The following is a 14719-nucleotide window of genomic DNA, read 5'->3' as shown; positions in this document are numbered from 1 at the left end:
AATGCAGGCACGTAATGGTATGAAGAACATAGAAAAAAAGGCTTAGATTGGCAGCTTCTCCGGATCAACAGCTCCCCTATTTTTCTCTTGGTGAACATGTGACATTTCCAGGAAGAGCTGTCATCACAAACTTCCACGGGCATGTGGCAGCAGACTTAATCTGACAAGGGATTACCACGTCTTAGAGGAATCCTATGTAGGATCCCTGCCTCACCTCTGTTCCCTACTGTAATCAGCCACACTGTAATTAATCAGTGCCTGCACCAGTGAGCGGCCTGAAGGGACTGCACACTGCAGGCAGTCCCTTCAGTGGATACAAACCAAGATCAGATATGGGTTGGTATAATAATAGGCTTACACATTTATTATGGATCCTATTCCTGAGTGATGTTTTTACAAGTCATATATAGGAATAGTGACGGTACCTGCACACAATATAGTATTTATAGCATAGATCCTATTTCTCGGCCATTCTTAGAGAGTCTCTAGACTTTTTTTATCCCATGGTTATGTATTTTTAAGACTGTGGTCTTTCTGAGACAGGAATAGTGCACAACAACACTTATCTCAGGACGCTCACATTCAAAGCCCTGTGGGCGGGGCTGGCACACAGCAGTGGCAGGGCAGGGAGACAGCTCACACCATTTCACCTCCTCACAGCGCTGGCCTGCAGTGTTGGGGGGGCAGTTACAGATGAAGTCGTCCCACATGGAGTAACACACTCCAGCATTGAGACAGGGGTTAACCTAATGAAGTGAAAAGAGCCCAAATCAATCGAGACATGCCTCTGTCAGTTCTACAGTGTTCTCTACCATTATTGGTGCAGATTAGAAATGAAAAGACAACACAATAAACATGACTAGATTGCTATATGAATGCTCTGTCAGCTACTCACAGCACAGGCATTGTCACTGCTGCATCCTTGTTCGATGTTGATGAGTTTCTCCAGGTTGTAAGATTCCACTGAAGTTTTCATGGGATAAAACTGCAGTCGTTTGCTGTTAATCCTCAGATCCTGGATGCATCCCTTAAAGTAGCCACCAAATGAAGCAGAGGCCCTTGGGTCTGGTAGCCCCCCAACAAAGACCAGATCACCAGAATGGGCTTGGATCTGCCTAATGGGCATAGAGCCCTGGCTCTGGGCTGACTGGAGCAAAATAGCTACCATTCCCTCCAGCTTCACAGTCACCAGGTGGAAATGGCCGTCAGTGACCACACCATGGCCAACCAGGGTCTCAAAGTTGTTCACCTGAACTTTGACCCTGCCCTTCTCAAGCCAGAGGCGGAGGTACTGGCTGGTGCTGTTGGCCAGGATGAGGAGGAGGCTGCTGGACTGTCTGGTGCGAATGAACATGGATATGGTCACAGTATCATCTGGGTCATTGTCTAATGAGAAGACAGCATAACTCTCCAAGTCTTTGCTTCCAAACCTTGCAGTGATATACTCTATGTGGGCGCAGGGAAGAGAGAAAAAAATTCTTCCTGATTAGTACATCAGCAATTTAATACTAAAACATTAAGTTTTTGTGCAGTTATTAACTGAATGGATAGACTACAACCAGCCAAAAGCTTGTATTGAAAGACAGGTGATGTTAAGGACTATTTCCAGCACTGTTTTGACAGAGACAAGTGTTCTCTGCTAATTCTGTTCATTGAAAAGTACAGTCAGAGCTGCTCTAGATGCCAACCAACCATAATGTCCCTGCATGGTGTGAGACAGCAAGACTCCCTGATTTGCCAAAGCAAAGGTGTTCCAGGTCAGCTACTGAAACCCACGTTTTTTTAATCCTTGGCTCAGGTGTTACTGAATGCCTCCTAATTGCATGACTCTATGGCTGAACTCTGTGCTATTTCTACTGGCTGTAAGCTCCTTTAAAGTCTACTGACTAAATTTATCATCCTGTAGGGTGGATCTCCTCATAGCTACCCATTGAGACTTCTGCAGTGATGTGACTGAGGTTGAACTTGACTCAACCTATACCTGTTTTTACAGCATAGGTCTTCCAGTAGTTCTGCCTATAGAAATGTTCCTTCTCAAGATAATATATACCGATATTACACCACTGAAACCTTCACTCTTAAAGTGATATGCCAGTCAAAAACATCATAGATCAGTTTCATGATTATCTGGGGACAGGAAACTATGAGTGAAATAACAATATCTATAACAGGTTATTTTGAGAGATACCTAAAGGTTCCTTTTGTGTTACATTGTTTGTGTCATTTGTGGCAAGATAGCTAACAATTTGCACTTACAATACATTGTGTACAGTAGGTGGTTGGCAATCAGGTTTTCTTTGAGGAAATGAAGCAAAATAGAAGAAGATGGTGCTGGGAACTTAATGGCTGAACTGGTTGGATTGATTTTGAGACATCGAAATGGAATGCAGTGTTGTTAGTATGTGTGTGTGTGTACGACTTACCCTCTGCACAGTTGGTGCCCTCATACGGTCTGAGACACTCACACATGTAGCTCCTCCAGCCCTGGCTCACACAGCGCCCTCGGTTCTGACATGGGCTGTCATCGCACTTGTCTTTGTCGCTGCATCCCACAGTGATGTTTGCCTGGACATCTGAATCTTCTGCCTCTATAACAGGCACCACCAGACGTGAGTCCACAAACACATCTCTGAAGCAGCCCACAAAAGCAGGCAGGTAGTCTGCTTCATCCACTGCTCTGCCAAGGCCCCAGTTAACCCCAACTGCTCCTATGAAGAGACTTTGATGAACTGTTCCTGGCTGGGGGAGAGCAGCAGAGGTTTGCTCAAACAGCTGGACTTCAGCGCTGGTGTCCATGGTGCAGCTTCCTTCAGTACAGAGCAGCCTGATGAGGCTGACCACGCCGCCCAGTGACGCCTCCACCGTGTGCCACTTGTTGTTGGACATGTACTCTGGGAGCTCCTGAACCAGTGTGCTGGACCCTTGGCCTCTCAGACTGCGGAGGCAAAGTTTTCCATCCATCAGCTCAATGCTGAGAAGCAGGTCATCCACTCTACGCTGCAGGAGGGTGCCGACAGGTCTTTCTGTCCTGAAGCTGAATGTCACATTAAGAGGGGCCTCTGGGTCTAAGAGCTGAGTCTCTATGTACATGTAGCCTCTAGACTCAAATGAAAAGACGGTGGTGGTCTCGCATTTAGGGCCTGTAAAGCCAGCAAGGCAGATGCATGTATAAGTGTGCTCATCATTTACAAATAAGGGGGAGCATATTCCTCCATTCTCGCATTGGTTGTCATCACAGCCTGAAAGTGCAATTGTGCAGGTCTCCCCCCCATATAGGCGCCCACTTTGGCTCTGCTGGGAGCAAAGGCATCTGAAACCTCCATTGTGACTCTCACATACGCCACCGTTTTGGCATGGCTGCTGTTCACATCCATTGATGTCCTCATCAGAGAAAGTGCCTGGAGAGACAATTACAGTACATGATTTAAAACAATGAAAAATTAAACTGCATTCAGATTTGAAACCCATGTGTCAGTAAGGGTCAGCACACAGTTACAAACATGTGTGGAGCAGTAGATATAAATCTACAGAATTAAGATGAGAAATTAAAAGAGAAAGAAACTCAAACTTTAAATTTTAGAAATCTAAAAAAATGTAATTTAGTTTAGACATACAAAATGAATCTAGAATTGAAACCAGCTACACAAATTTCTGTTGTGCATTATAACATACACTAATTGAGCACCTCAGCCAAACAGAATGACAATAAAAGAAAAATACACTAATTATTGTTCTGCATATACACTAATTATTACCCTACTGATACAACACATTTAACAGCTACATTGATGAAGGACATGATGAACATTTGCAAATAATATTCAACAATTATTACCACATACATTCTGTAGATTACCTGCACAAAGAAACCATAACATCCAAACATGTACGCTGAATCTCAACATTGTCCTCAACAAATCCTCCAACTTAAAAGATGTTTAGTAATATCTTCATTTTAAGTCAAAGACAGGTGGAGAATGCTCATGTGTGCAGCTCCATCTTCAGCTCCGCTCCTCCATGCCTGTGTGTGTTCACCGCCAGATAGGATGGATTAAGCTAATGCACTTACAATGTCTTACACATTAAATGAGTTGGCAAAGGGAGGGGTTCAGCCCGGAGGCTAATTTGAGAAACTCCAGACATCTTTCCTAGATAGAACTCTGATCTACACTTATATAAGTGACAGCCAAGGCACATTTGAAGAAAACAATGGCATGTGTGTATATACATATATATATATATATATATATATATATATATATAGTAAGAGAGAGAGAGACATACAGAGAGAGAGAGACACAGAGAGAGAGAGACCTGGCCAAGAGAGGAGCATAAACATTGTTACAACAATAAACACAAACAATACAAACAGACAAATACACCTGTCACAAACAGCATTTGTTCCTATAAAAGAAACTGAATTTAAATTTCAGCTTGGAAACAAGCTTTTCAGTGTGTGATTTGAATGACAAGTTCTGATCAATAATAATAATACCTAAATACTTATATGTTGTGACCATTTCAATTTCAACCCCTTGAGCAGTTGAGATCTTAGGGAAGTTAGATGGTAACTCTTTGGCTTTTGAAAATAGCATGAATTTGGATTTGTCTGCATTTAACACCAACTTAATTTGAGTTAAATGAGAATGAACAACATCAAAGGCAGACTGCAGAAAATCAAGGGTTTGTACTACTGAAGGGGATGAGCAATAGATAATGTATCGTGCATAAAAATGGAACGCAGCATTTGCTAAGTTATCACAAGGATTATTTACATATATGGAGAACAGCAGTGGTCCTAGTATGGAACCCTGGGGCACATCCTTTGATACAGGGAGGAAGGAAGAGGAAGACCCAGCTAATTTGAAAACCAGCTTATAGCATAACCGGATAAGCCAATATTGTAGAGTCTATCCACCAAGGTGACATGGTAAACTGTGTCCAAAGCCTTGGACAGTCTTGTTTTGCAGTTCAGTGCCTCAATAATGTCATTCACCACTTTAACAGAAGCGGCTATTGTGCCGTGTTGTTTTCCAAAGCCTGACTGATGCTGTGATGAAGAATATGATTTGTGTCTAAAAATTCTTTGAGTTGTTCACTAACAAGCTCTTCAAGGACTTCAGCTAAAACACATAATTGAGAGATCGGCCTGTAGTTATTAACTGAGATATCCCTTCCTTTCAGCAAAGGGAGAACATAGGCAGATTTCCATATGTTAGGAGTCTTATTGTTGGAAAGGGTAAGATTAAAAATATGAATCAGATGTTCTGCTAAAAAGTCTGCTATAAAAAAGTAAGGATCAAGCTTGTCATTTGTTAGGATCCAGTTGCTTTAAGGCTCTATGGACCTCTATCACATCAAGAGGAGTAAAATTGAATGGTTGAACCATAGAATTAATTGGGGTAAGTGTTTTGGTACAGATGATGAATCTTAACACTCAGTTTCTCTTTATAACTTCAGTCTTCTGTAGAGAGAAATATTCTCAGTCTTACTGAGACTCTTTAGCAAATAAAGTATTTTTTTTTTTGGCAAATAAAGTACTCTATCTCTAGAGAGAAATATTCCCACATCCTAACTCCACATACATGGAACATAGACATAAGTACAGTTTCACGTGTGCACATGAATGCATACATGCCCACATACATGAGTGTGTCCTCAGTTAATTACTATTTGGCCACAGCAGTTGGCTGGACCGAGGCCCAGTCTCTGAAAGAAATCAACTGAAGCCAGTAGTTCTAATCTGGGAAGTATCTCTGTCATTAAAACGTCACTGACGTCATCTCGTGTAATTTCTCTGAAGAGCTCTGAGAACATTCAATTTGTGCATTAATGATACTAATGGCCTTACTGCTGTTTTTGTTGTTACTTAATTTACAATTGCCCTGGGACAGGATTTACAGTGGCACTCACGGTATGCTATAGACCAGAACTAAGGGTTATGATCCAGGGCCTGACTGATGCTGGATTTTTGGGGCTGATACCAAAATTAGGGAGTTAAAAAATTCTGATATTGATATATCGGCCAATAATCTTATATATACACAGAATATATACATAAATACACATTTTTTGCAATGATCGCTGAAATGTGGTTATCAAACACTTGTGACAAAGATATGTAATGGAAGCATGATATTTTACAGTTTAACAATAAACTTTATTGTATAAAATAACATTGGTGCACTGATACAGTAAACTTCACTGGGAATTTAATAACGATAAATAACTATAAATAAAAAAACATAGAACAAAAAAACCATATGTATGTACATATTAAACTTGAAGAAAGAAAAAGGATCCAATATACATAAAATGCTGCCTATATAACTTAAAAAAAAATACATATATATATCGGCGCATATCGGACAACATATACGCTGATACCAATACATCTGTGATAGCCCAATATTGGTCAATAATATCGGCTGACTGATATATTGGTCGGGCTCTACTATGATCAAATATGTGTGAAAAAACAACTATTAAATAAAGTGCAAGTGTTATTATGCCAGAGGATATATTAATTTAGGAAATATGTAAGGTATGCACAGATAGATAGATAGATAGACAGATGTTATACAATAAAAACAGAGTCAATGACTGATATATCACACTGCTGTAGAGCAGGTAATGGAGGTAGGCTATCAGCATCCAGACTACATTACCCAAGATACCCTGCTGTCATGAACGCTCTACTCGACGGCAACACGTTCTCCTCTTCGTGCAATAAAGCGAAAAAAAGAAAAACGTCTTCCTCTTTGTTTAGTTTTAATTCTTGTTTTACTTTTTATGCGTTTCATAGGAAATGAAGTAGTTAAAGTGGTATCAGTGCTTGTACTTCTCTCGCTGTCTGTTACATTTTTTACGTGTGTTTACGCCTCCAAATAAGAGCTTTCGAGGACAAAAGCTGAAACAGCCAATGGGCGAGTTGTTTGTTACGATGTTCGACATTTCTGGTGGGATGGGGAGGTGTGGCGTTACAGTTGTTCAGGAAATTATTATTCATCCGTTTATTGCCCACATGACTAATGCCAGCCGGGGTGTGCAGTGCTTTATAAACACGGCTCGCATCTCTAAGGTAAGATTTTGTTTAAAACACCCCAACATAGACGTTAATTTCCAAGGTAGCAGTGAGGGTCGTTTGTCGACACTCTCCTCGGAGGGGGCCCGCCGTCAGGCTGATAACATATGTTAGGGGTCCTTGAGGTGGGGAGCGAAGGTGCAAATGCAACCGACTTGCTTAATAATTCAGGACAGCAACATGGTTACAATCTTAATTTTCACATTTAACGTACGCCTCTGTTGCCTGACGAGTGTAGCATTTGAATAATAATTGGAAGAAATATCTCTCAAATGTTAGCAATGTATCGTTATTGTGCATTTTTTCATGCACAGCTATGAACTTTCCACCACAGTGGCCTCTTCATGTCAGCTTCATGCTGTTAATACAATTGTTGTATCCATTTAGTTACATGTTGGCCATTTTGTCCTATCAGAACCGAATCAAAGCCCAATACGTGGGAGGTTAGCATGTTCAATTTCAGCACGGTTTCTCTTCCTCTGGTTTTCAGGAGTGATTCATGGTAGCCTGTCAGACACACCAATGAAGAAAAAACCTTGTAATCCTCTGCGTCCCAAACGCAGCAGACAGGGCAGTGCCAGCAATGAACGGATGACAGAGACGGGCACTGTGCCGGGCTCCAACTTCCCACCAAACTCTGAAACTGTCCCAGAATCAGCTTCACAAAACAGGCACCTGAGGATGTCACAGCACAGTCACAACCTCCTTAAGTTCTTGAATGAGGACCGGACACGCCAGAGGTTCTGCGATGTGTTTGTGTCGGTGGGTGGGAAGCTCTACAGTGCCCACAAGGTGGTGTTGGCCCATGGGAGCAGCTACTTCCACGCTGAGCTGTCCAAGAACCCAGCCACAGCACATGTGACTCTGGACCATGTGGAGGACTCTGTGTTCCAGCACCTGCTTGGCTTTTTGTACACCTCTGAGTGTGTCGTCACAGAGATGGAGCTCCCGGCTCTGACTGAAGCGGCCCGATTCCTGGACATGATGGATATACTAAAGCTGCTGTGTGAAGAAGGGGACAACAACCCAGTAAGTGTGATCCAAGTCCAGGCTGAGTCCGGAGGGTCTCCTGAGGTGGAGATGACGTCCAGTGACTCGCCAGCAGGTGACATGGACAGCCAAAGCCCGCCTGATGTTCGGTGCTCCCTGTGCAGTCGCCAGTTTAGCACTGAAAACTCCCTGCAGAACCACTTGGCTGAGAGTCACACTGATGAACAGCAGCGAACCCCAACTGAGACAGAGAAGACGTCAGGTCAGAGGGCTGCTACGATGCGGAGGTCAGCTCGCAGGAGGAGAACACCCACTAAGTATAAGAAAGACGATGCGGAGCACACTATCAACACTCCTGAGGAAAAACAAAGGACTGTATCACCAAGAGAGCAGGGTGAAGAAAGAGAGGAAGAAGCAGGAGAGGTGGTCATGAAAAACCAAACGTCCAAACGTTTGGATGTGAAAGAGACATTTAAACCAACTCTGGTGGAAGATGTAGTGGAGGAGGAAGATGAAGAGGAGGGGGACATGAATGAGGACTTGGCTGCCCAGAAGAAAGTTGCTGAGGTTTGTGCAGCAGACAGGAGTGCAGATCAGCAGGGTTCAGATGTGGAAAGGACAGAGCAGCAGGCTGTTCCAGAGGTGGAAGTGCCAGCGCCAGCAGCAGGAAGCTCAAACCAGAGTCCAGTGTACCCTGAAGGTCTGGCTCCAGTCATCATCCAAACCTCCAGCAAGAAGACTCTCAAGTGCCCCAAATGTGACAAGACCTTTGACCGTGCAGGTGAGTACGATGGAGTGGAGCACAGATTAATAGTAGTTTTTGTACCACTAGTATGACCTAAAAGGATATTCTCTCTTACATGGTTGGGGCTAGGGCTGCAACTAATTACTATTTTCTTTATTAATTAATGTGTTGATGTGAAAAAAATAATGAAAAATGCCCATCACGCTTAACAACAGCCCAAGATAACACCACAGAGAATCCACAATGCAAAGTTATTCAATTTACGATGATGTGAAGAAGAAAAAAAAACAGTAAATTCTAGCAAATGTTATTATATTCACTTTGCTAATCGACTAATCATGTTGATTGTAGTCCACCAGTCCACTAGTTCATTAAATGTTCATGTGTAGCGTCTCTACTATGTTGTCAACTAAGTCTATTGTTGATATGCTTTAAACAAGCAAATTAGATCACAGTAAAGGCAGTATGTTGTAGAGCTGCAACAATTAGTCGATTAATTGGCAACTATCTACATATTATCGTTTCAGTCATTTTTCAAAAAAGAATACCAAGAATTTGCTGGTTGCAGCTTCTCAAATGTGAGAATTTTAAGCTTTTTTGTGTCATACATGGTAGTAAACTGAATATCTTTGGATTTTGGACTGTTGAGTGGACTAAAGAAGACAGATTAATCGATAATGAAAGTTATCATTAGTTTCAGCCCTAATTTGTTACACTTTATCTCACATGGTATTGTCAGTGTAAAGTGCTTCCTGTCTGAAATATGATGTTGCTACAGTTTCCTTTTCCCCCTGTTAAAAGAGTAAGAGAGTCTCTTCACCTGTTGTGACTAATTATTTTTCATTGTAAATGAGTCCTTCCTGCATTTTTTTAGGGAAGTATGAGAGTCACACCCGAGTGCACACAGGGGAGAAACCCTTCCAGTGTGACATCTGTCTTCAGCGCTACTCCACCAAGTCCAACCTGACCGTACACAAGAAGAAACACGCCAGCGACGCTCCCTTCCAGAAGAAAGAGCACAAGTGCCCCTTCTGTAACAAACTGCATGCTAGCAAGAAAACTCTGGCTAAGCATGTTAGGAGGTGAGGACATGGCCAGATCATTCCAGACAGTATGGTGACATTACACCAGGCAGTCATACTGATCCTCATAAGCAACAGGAGCTATTTTACACTTAAATCCGGTGCAGCAGTTTAGACCAATTTAGAGAAAGTCATTTTTTCCCCATTTTTATCTTGATGTTTTGTCATGTACCTGTAATCATAATCCAATCATAGTCATGTGTAAAAATACACCGTTTTACACCTTAACACAGGTGTATAATTAGGAAAAGTATTGAAATAAGAGATTTGTAGTCCTGAAATTTTGAAAAAGACTTGGGTACTGTACATATTCTCTATATTGTGGTTTCCACGTTTTAGTGCTAATACATGTTGTTACATGATCATGTGTCTTCACTGTCCTGCCAGATTTCATCCAGACCACATCCAAGAGTTTCTCACCAAGAGAAAGAGGAAGAGTGAAGGCTGGAAATGTGCTGTAAGACCAATGTTTGATCACTTGAATATACTTGGAATATGTGTTCATGAATAGGTATGATGAATTAATAACTATCCAGTGTTTGTTCTGATTTTAACAGTTCATAACCTCACTCCCTCCTCCTGCTCCCATTCCTATTTCCAATCCAGATTTGTCTGAAGAGCTTCACCCGCAGGCCTCATCTGCAGGAGCACATGATCCTGCACACCCAAGACCGGCCCTTCAAATGCTCCTTCTGTGACGAACACTTCAAGTCCAGGTTTGCCCGGCTGAAGCACCAGGAAAAGTACCATTTAGGTGAGCAATAGAGAGAGAAATGAATTCTTAAGCTCCTAGGAATAAAACAATTATCTTTACTCTTTCTAATGGAAAAGCTTTTTAACAATTAAATAATGAAACAGAAAAATCAGGAGATAAAACATGTGGCATTTTTGAATCGTTCCTTTCTATCTTTCTGAAGCTGTCATTGATTACAGTAGCAGGCATCCATGTTGCTGTAGCAAACTATGCATAAGAAGTTTGTATAATATCTCATTTTCAGGCCCTTTTCCCTGCGAGATCTGTGGCCGACAGTTTAATGACACAGGCAACAGAAAGAGGCACATCGAATGTACACATGGAGGCAAAAGAAAGTGGACCTGCTATGTTTGTGGGAAATCAGTAAGGGAAAGGTGAGTCTCTGTCCTGATACTTTCCTCACATCTTCCTACAAGAGCATCATGTTGTCTAAGGGTTTAAAACACATATTTTGACATGCCTAGTTGTAAAAATGTTGAATTTTCTGCTGCTCTATTGGCAAATTCTCAAAGCAAATGCACACATTAAAAAGCAGATGTGTTTTTCTCCTCGTAGGACAACTTTGAGGGAGCACTTGCGGATCCACAGTGGGGAGAAGCCTCACCTGTGTAGTATCTGTGGGCAGAGTTTCCGTCATGGCAGCTCCTATAGGTGGGTCCAGGGAAGTTTGAAGAATGTGTTTGATGCTTGTGTTTGCAGCCATGTCATGTTTTATTGGCTGTGTCATTATTAGAATCCCCTAAAATCAGCAATCTGTTTCGTGGACAGGCTCCACCTGAGAGTGCATCATGATGACAAGCGCTATGAGTGTGACGAATGCGGGAAAACCTTCATACGCCATGATCACCTGACCAAACATCAGAAAATACACTCCGGTACAGTATAAGACATACAGCAGTGGGATTCAAGTTTAATCTTGTTTCTTGTTACAATACAACACACTGGGAAGTTTCAGGAGAGATATCATTAATAGTCAATCCTATTATTTATAAGATATATATTTATCTTGTATCTTAATAGTTAAAAGGCTACAGTATGCCAGACTATTTTGAGATAACATTTAAATCTGTACACCCTCTTTGATAGAGTGAAATAAATGACATGGTATACCTGTATCAGTGTGTTTCTGTTGTGACAATAGTACTGCAGTCTATTCTGTTGCAGATGTGCATTTCAGTTGCACGCGTAATAAAAGAGAGAATGCCTTGAAAACTAGAGTAATTAAATGTATACTGTTGATATTATATTCACTCAGTTGAATAATCCTTTTACTGCATCTAGTCTGTATTTTTTTAACGTAGACCATGTTTATTCCAGGTGAGAAAGCACATCAATGTGAAGAATGTGGGAAGTGCTTCAGGCGCCATGATCATCTGACGGTCCATTACAAAAGTGTTCATTTGGGAGAGAAAGTTTGGCAGAAGTATGTTATCATACAAATCACTTAGTTTTGGTCATGTTGTAATAGCTGTAATTTTTCCTCTGGCTGCTACCTCAAAGATTAACCTGGAAGTTTATCAAAATTCCTGTTAAAGTCCATGTTAATTAATTTTTTCCCCTTTTTTTAAGGTATAAAACTGCTGTGCATCAGTGTGAGGTCTGCAAGAAAGAATTTAAAGGAAAGTCCAGTCTAGAAATGCACTTCAGGACCCACTCAGGTAAGGAAACAAAGAACAAAAATTGACAGTTAGATGATTCACGAGGCAAGCCATAGTTTTTTTTTCTTATTAGTCTTTAAAAATTGGCTTTTCAATAGGAGAGGCAATCTAAATTATACTTTTTTAATATTTTCACACTGATATTCTCTTGTGTTCATGTAAAGGTGAGAAACCCCACAGATGTCCTGAGTGCGACCAGACATTTCGGATCAAGAAGACCTTGACAAAGCACATGGTGATTCACTCAGACGCTCGTCCTTTTAACTGCCCCCACTGCAGTGCCACCTTTAAAAGAAAAGACAAGCTCAAGTACCATGTGGACCACGTGCACAGCACCCGCTTTACTGAGCAGCCCCTCACGACGCTCAGCGAGGACAAAATAGTGTCTATTCCCTTTGAGGAAACCTCAAAGGTATATCGTGCTGAACCTAAGTCAACCCTCCAGAGCAGCCCCCCTCCTACGAATGTCTGCGTGCCTGTCACTTTAGTTCCTGTCCAGATGGCAGGAGGAGCGCAGGGCAACTTGAACACTCACGGCGCCACGTCTCTCTCCTCCCAAACTCACAGTGTTGTGGGCATACAGGCACAAGGACAGCAGCAGAACTCTGGTTACCAGGCCGCTACAGACCTGGCCTTCTTAGAAAAGTACACCCTCACCCCCCAGCCCACCAACATTGTCCACCCTGTGAGGCCGGATCAGATGCTGGACCCCCGAGAGCAGTCTTACCTGGGCACGCTGCTGGGACTGGATTCAGCTTCCTCTGTGCAGAACATCTCCAACTCTGATCACACCAACTGATGTTCTACAACCAAAAACTGGACCAGTCCAACCAACTCAAACAATTATTTGGTCAGAGGAACAGAAGCTACGTTATAGAACCACTGATAAATATCTACATTTCAAGAATAGCCAATTATTGACCTCCATGTAAAATGATTAAATTAAAACTAAACTACTGCACTTGATTTATTTTGGTTCTGCTGTGACATAGAGAGATAACTTGCATTGTGCTCAGCCTGATCTCACAGAAAACTCACACCTTATTGTTGAAAAAATAAACATATTTGTGTGACATGTTTGAAAGCAGGATTCAGACAGGGCTGTTTTCAGTTTAGCTAAAGCAAAAACATTGCTTTTCAACATCATCATCCTTTCATACAGTATGCATTACACCGTCTTCTTTATGTTGTTGCTTGGAGTATTCACTTTTTTAAAATCCTCTTCACATTTTCTTCTCGTTCTCACTGATGTTTGGGGCTTTGTTGCCACAGAATAACTTGTTTGTAAGTGTTTGCTGTTTTTTTTTTTTTTGTTATTTCTATTTGAGCTGGAACAATTAGCTTTTTAATGGATTCATTGATTGACAGAAAATTTGAATTTTGATAAATTGAAGTCATTTATCCTGTAAAAAATCATTTGCTGGTTCTAGTTTATCAATCTAGGTTTTAATGACTTATGATGAACAGTTACTGTTTTAACATTTGTTTGGACTGAACATTTAATTGAATTGCCAAATAGATAAATATCCATAGTTAAGATTTAAAAATATCACTAGTGGCAGTCTGTTACTGAGGAGACTTAAATTGTGTAAGTTTTGTACTGCCTGTACAACCTGTCTCTCAGTTGTAAAATCATGTAAAATGTGATCGAAGAAATGGAATCACATTTTGTTAACGTTTTTAGTATTTAAACCTGCATTAAGTGATTTTTTGGCCTCTGAGGGGCAGCGGAAAGAAGTTGTGATTGCAAAACTCATATTTTCACCTTTTACATTGATACAGCGAACTTCTCAGCAAATGTGCTTATTTTCACATCCAGCAGTCACGAAGCCAAGTTAGCATTCATTTGGAGTCCTGTTTCTGTCTACCTGGTGAATGTACTGCATTCACTCAGCTCTGTTTTTGGTCTCTATCAACTCCTGAGGGAAATATCTTACTCTTTAGCTGCCAAATGCTCCACTATGTTCACAGCTAGTCCTTAACTGTCTGTTTGCCTTTTTGGTGCTGAACAGGTAGTGTACAGTGGGTTTTAAGAGCTTTTTTGCTAATTCAGCTGCCTACTGCAGCCAAAAATGTTGCTATCGGAGCAGTGAGAGTGAATCTAAAGAGTAAAGCTGTGGATTGGAAAGCTTAACAATGAGTGGAAACTCACTAAAAAGCTTTAAGGAGTGGAAGAATCAACAAAAACAGTAAAGTGGAATCACTACCACACAATGTGGTGAAATATTTGTTGCATCTGAGGGTGGTTTTGCTGGTGGGTCTTAATTTTGTGGCAGTTACAAGCATTTCTTCAGAATTCATTGTCGGAGAGTTACAGTAGAGTTGAAACAGTTCACCTTCACAATCTGAAATAGTGGTCTTTTCAAACTTTGTGTCATGATCAATAAAATCAGAAATGAAAACAGA

At 41.3% G+C, this 14719-nt stretch overlaps 2 protein-coding genes across 3 annotated transcripts in view; one reads left to right on the top strand and one right to left on the bottom strand.

Moving 5' to 3' along the window:
* The window catches only part of LOC122993470 (protein crumbs homolog 1-like), an 8138-nt gene extending 4664 nt beyond the window's left edge, over positions 1 to 3474 (bottom strand). The window contains exons 1-3 of the mRNA XM_044367638.1: positions 2424 to 3474; positions 896 to 1446; positions 581 to 746 (exon numbers count right to left, since the gene is read on the bottom strand). Coding sequence (XP_044223573.1) covers positions 581 to 746; positions 896 to 1446; positions 2424 to 3468 — 1762 coding nt within the window. The 5' untranslated portion in view covers positions 3469 to 3474. The remainder of the gene's footprint in view (positions 1 to 580; positions 747 to 895; positions 1447 to 2423) is intronic.
* zbtb41 (zinc finger and BTB domain containing 41) overlaps positions 1 to 14719 on the top strand; it is a 16038-nt gene extending 1319 nt beyond the window's left edge. Inside the window, exons 1-11 of one of the 2 annotated variants that reach the window (XM_044367639.1) lie at positions 6693 to 7081; positions 7575 to 8855; positions 9694 to 9901; positions 10289 to 10358; positions 10508 to 10655; positions 10900 to 11029; positions 11211 to 11306; positions 11424 to 11530; positions 11973 to 12078; positions 12225 to 12313; positions 12478 to 14719. In XM_044367639.1, coding sequence (XP_044223574.1) covers positions 7607 to 8855; positions 9694 to 9901; positions 10289 to 10358; positions 10508 to 10655; positions 10900 to 11029; positions 11211 to 11306; positions 11424 to 11530; positions 11973 to 12078; positions 12225 to 12313; positions 12478 to 13112 — 2838 coding nt within the window. In that variant the 5' untranslated portion in view covers positions 6693 to 7081; positions 7575 to 7606 and the 3' untranslated portion in view covers positions 13113 to 14719. Of the gene's footprint in view, positions 1 to 6692; positions 7082 to 7574; positions 8856 to 9693; positions 9902 to 10288; positions 10359 to 10507; positions 10656 to 10899; positions 11030 to 11210; positions 11307 to 11423; positions 11531 to 11972; positions 12079 to 12224; positions 12314 to 12477 lie in introns of those variants that run through there. The other variant, XM_044367640.1, reaches the window with a different exon arrangement.

Source organism: Thunnus albacares, chromosome 12 (genome assembly GCF_914725855.1).
Source record: "Thunnus albacares chromosome 12, fThuAlb1.1, whole genome shotgun sequence".
Taxonomy (NCBI): Eukaryota; Metazoa; Chordata; class Actinopteri; order Scombriformes; family Scombridae; genus Thunnus; species Thunnus albacares.
The sequence above is the reverse complement of the archived record's forward strand: the minus strand, read 5'-3'. Positions and strand labels throughout refer to the sequence as shown.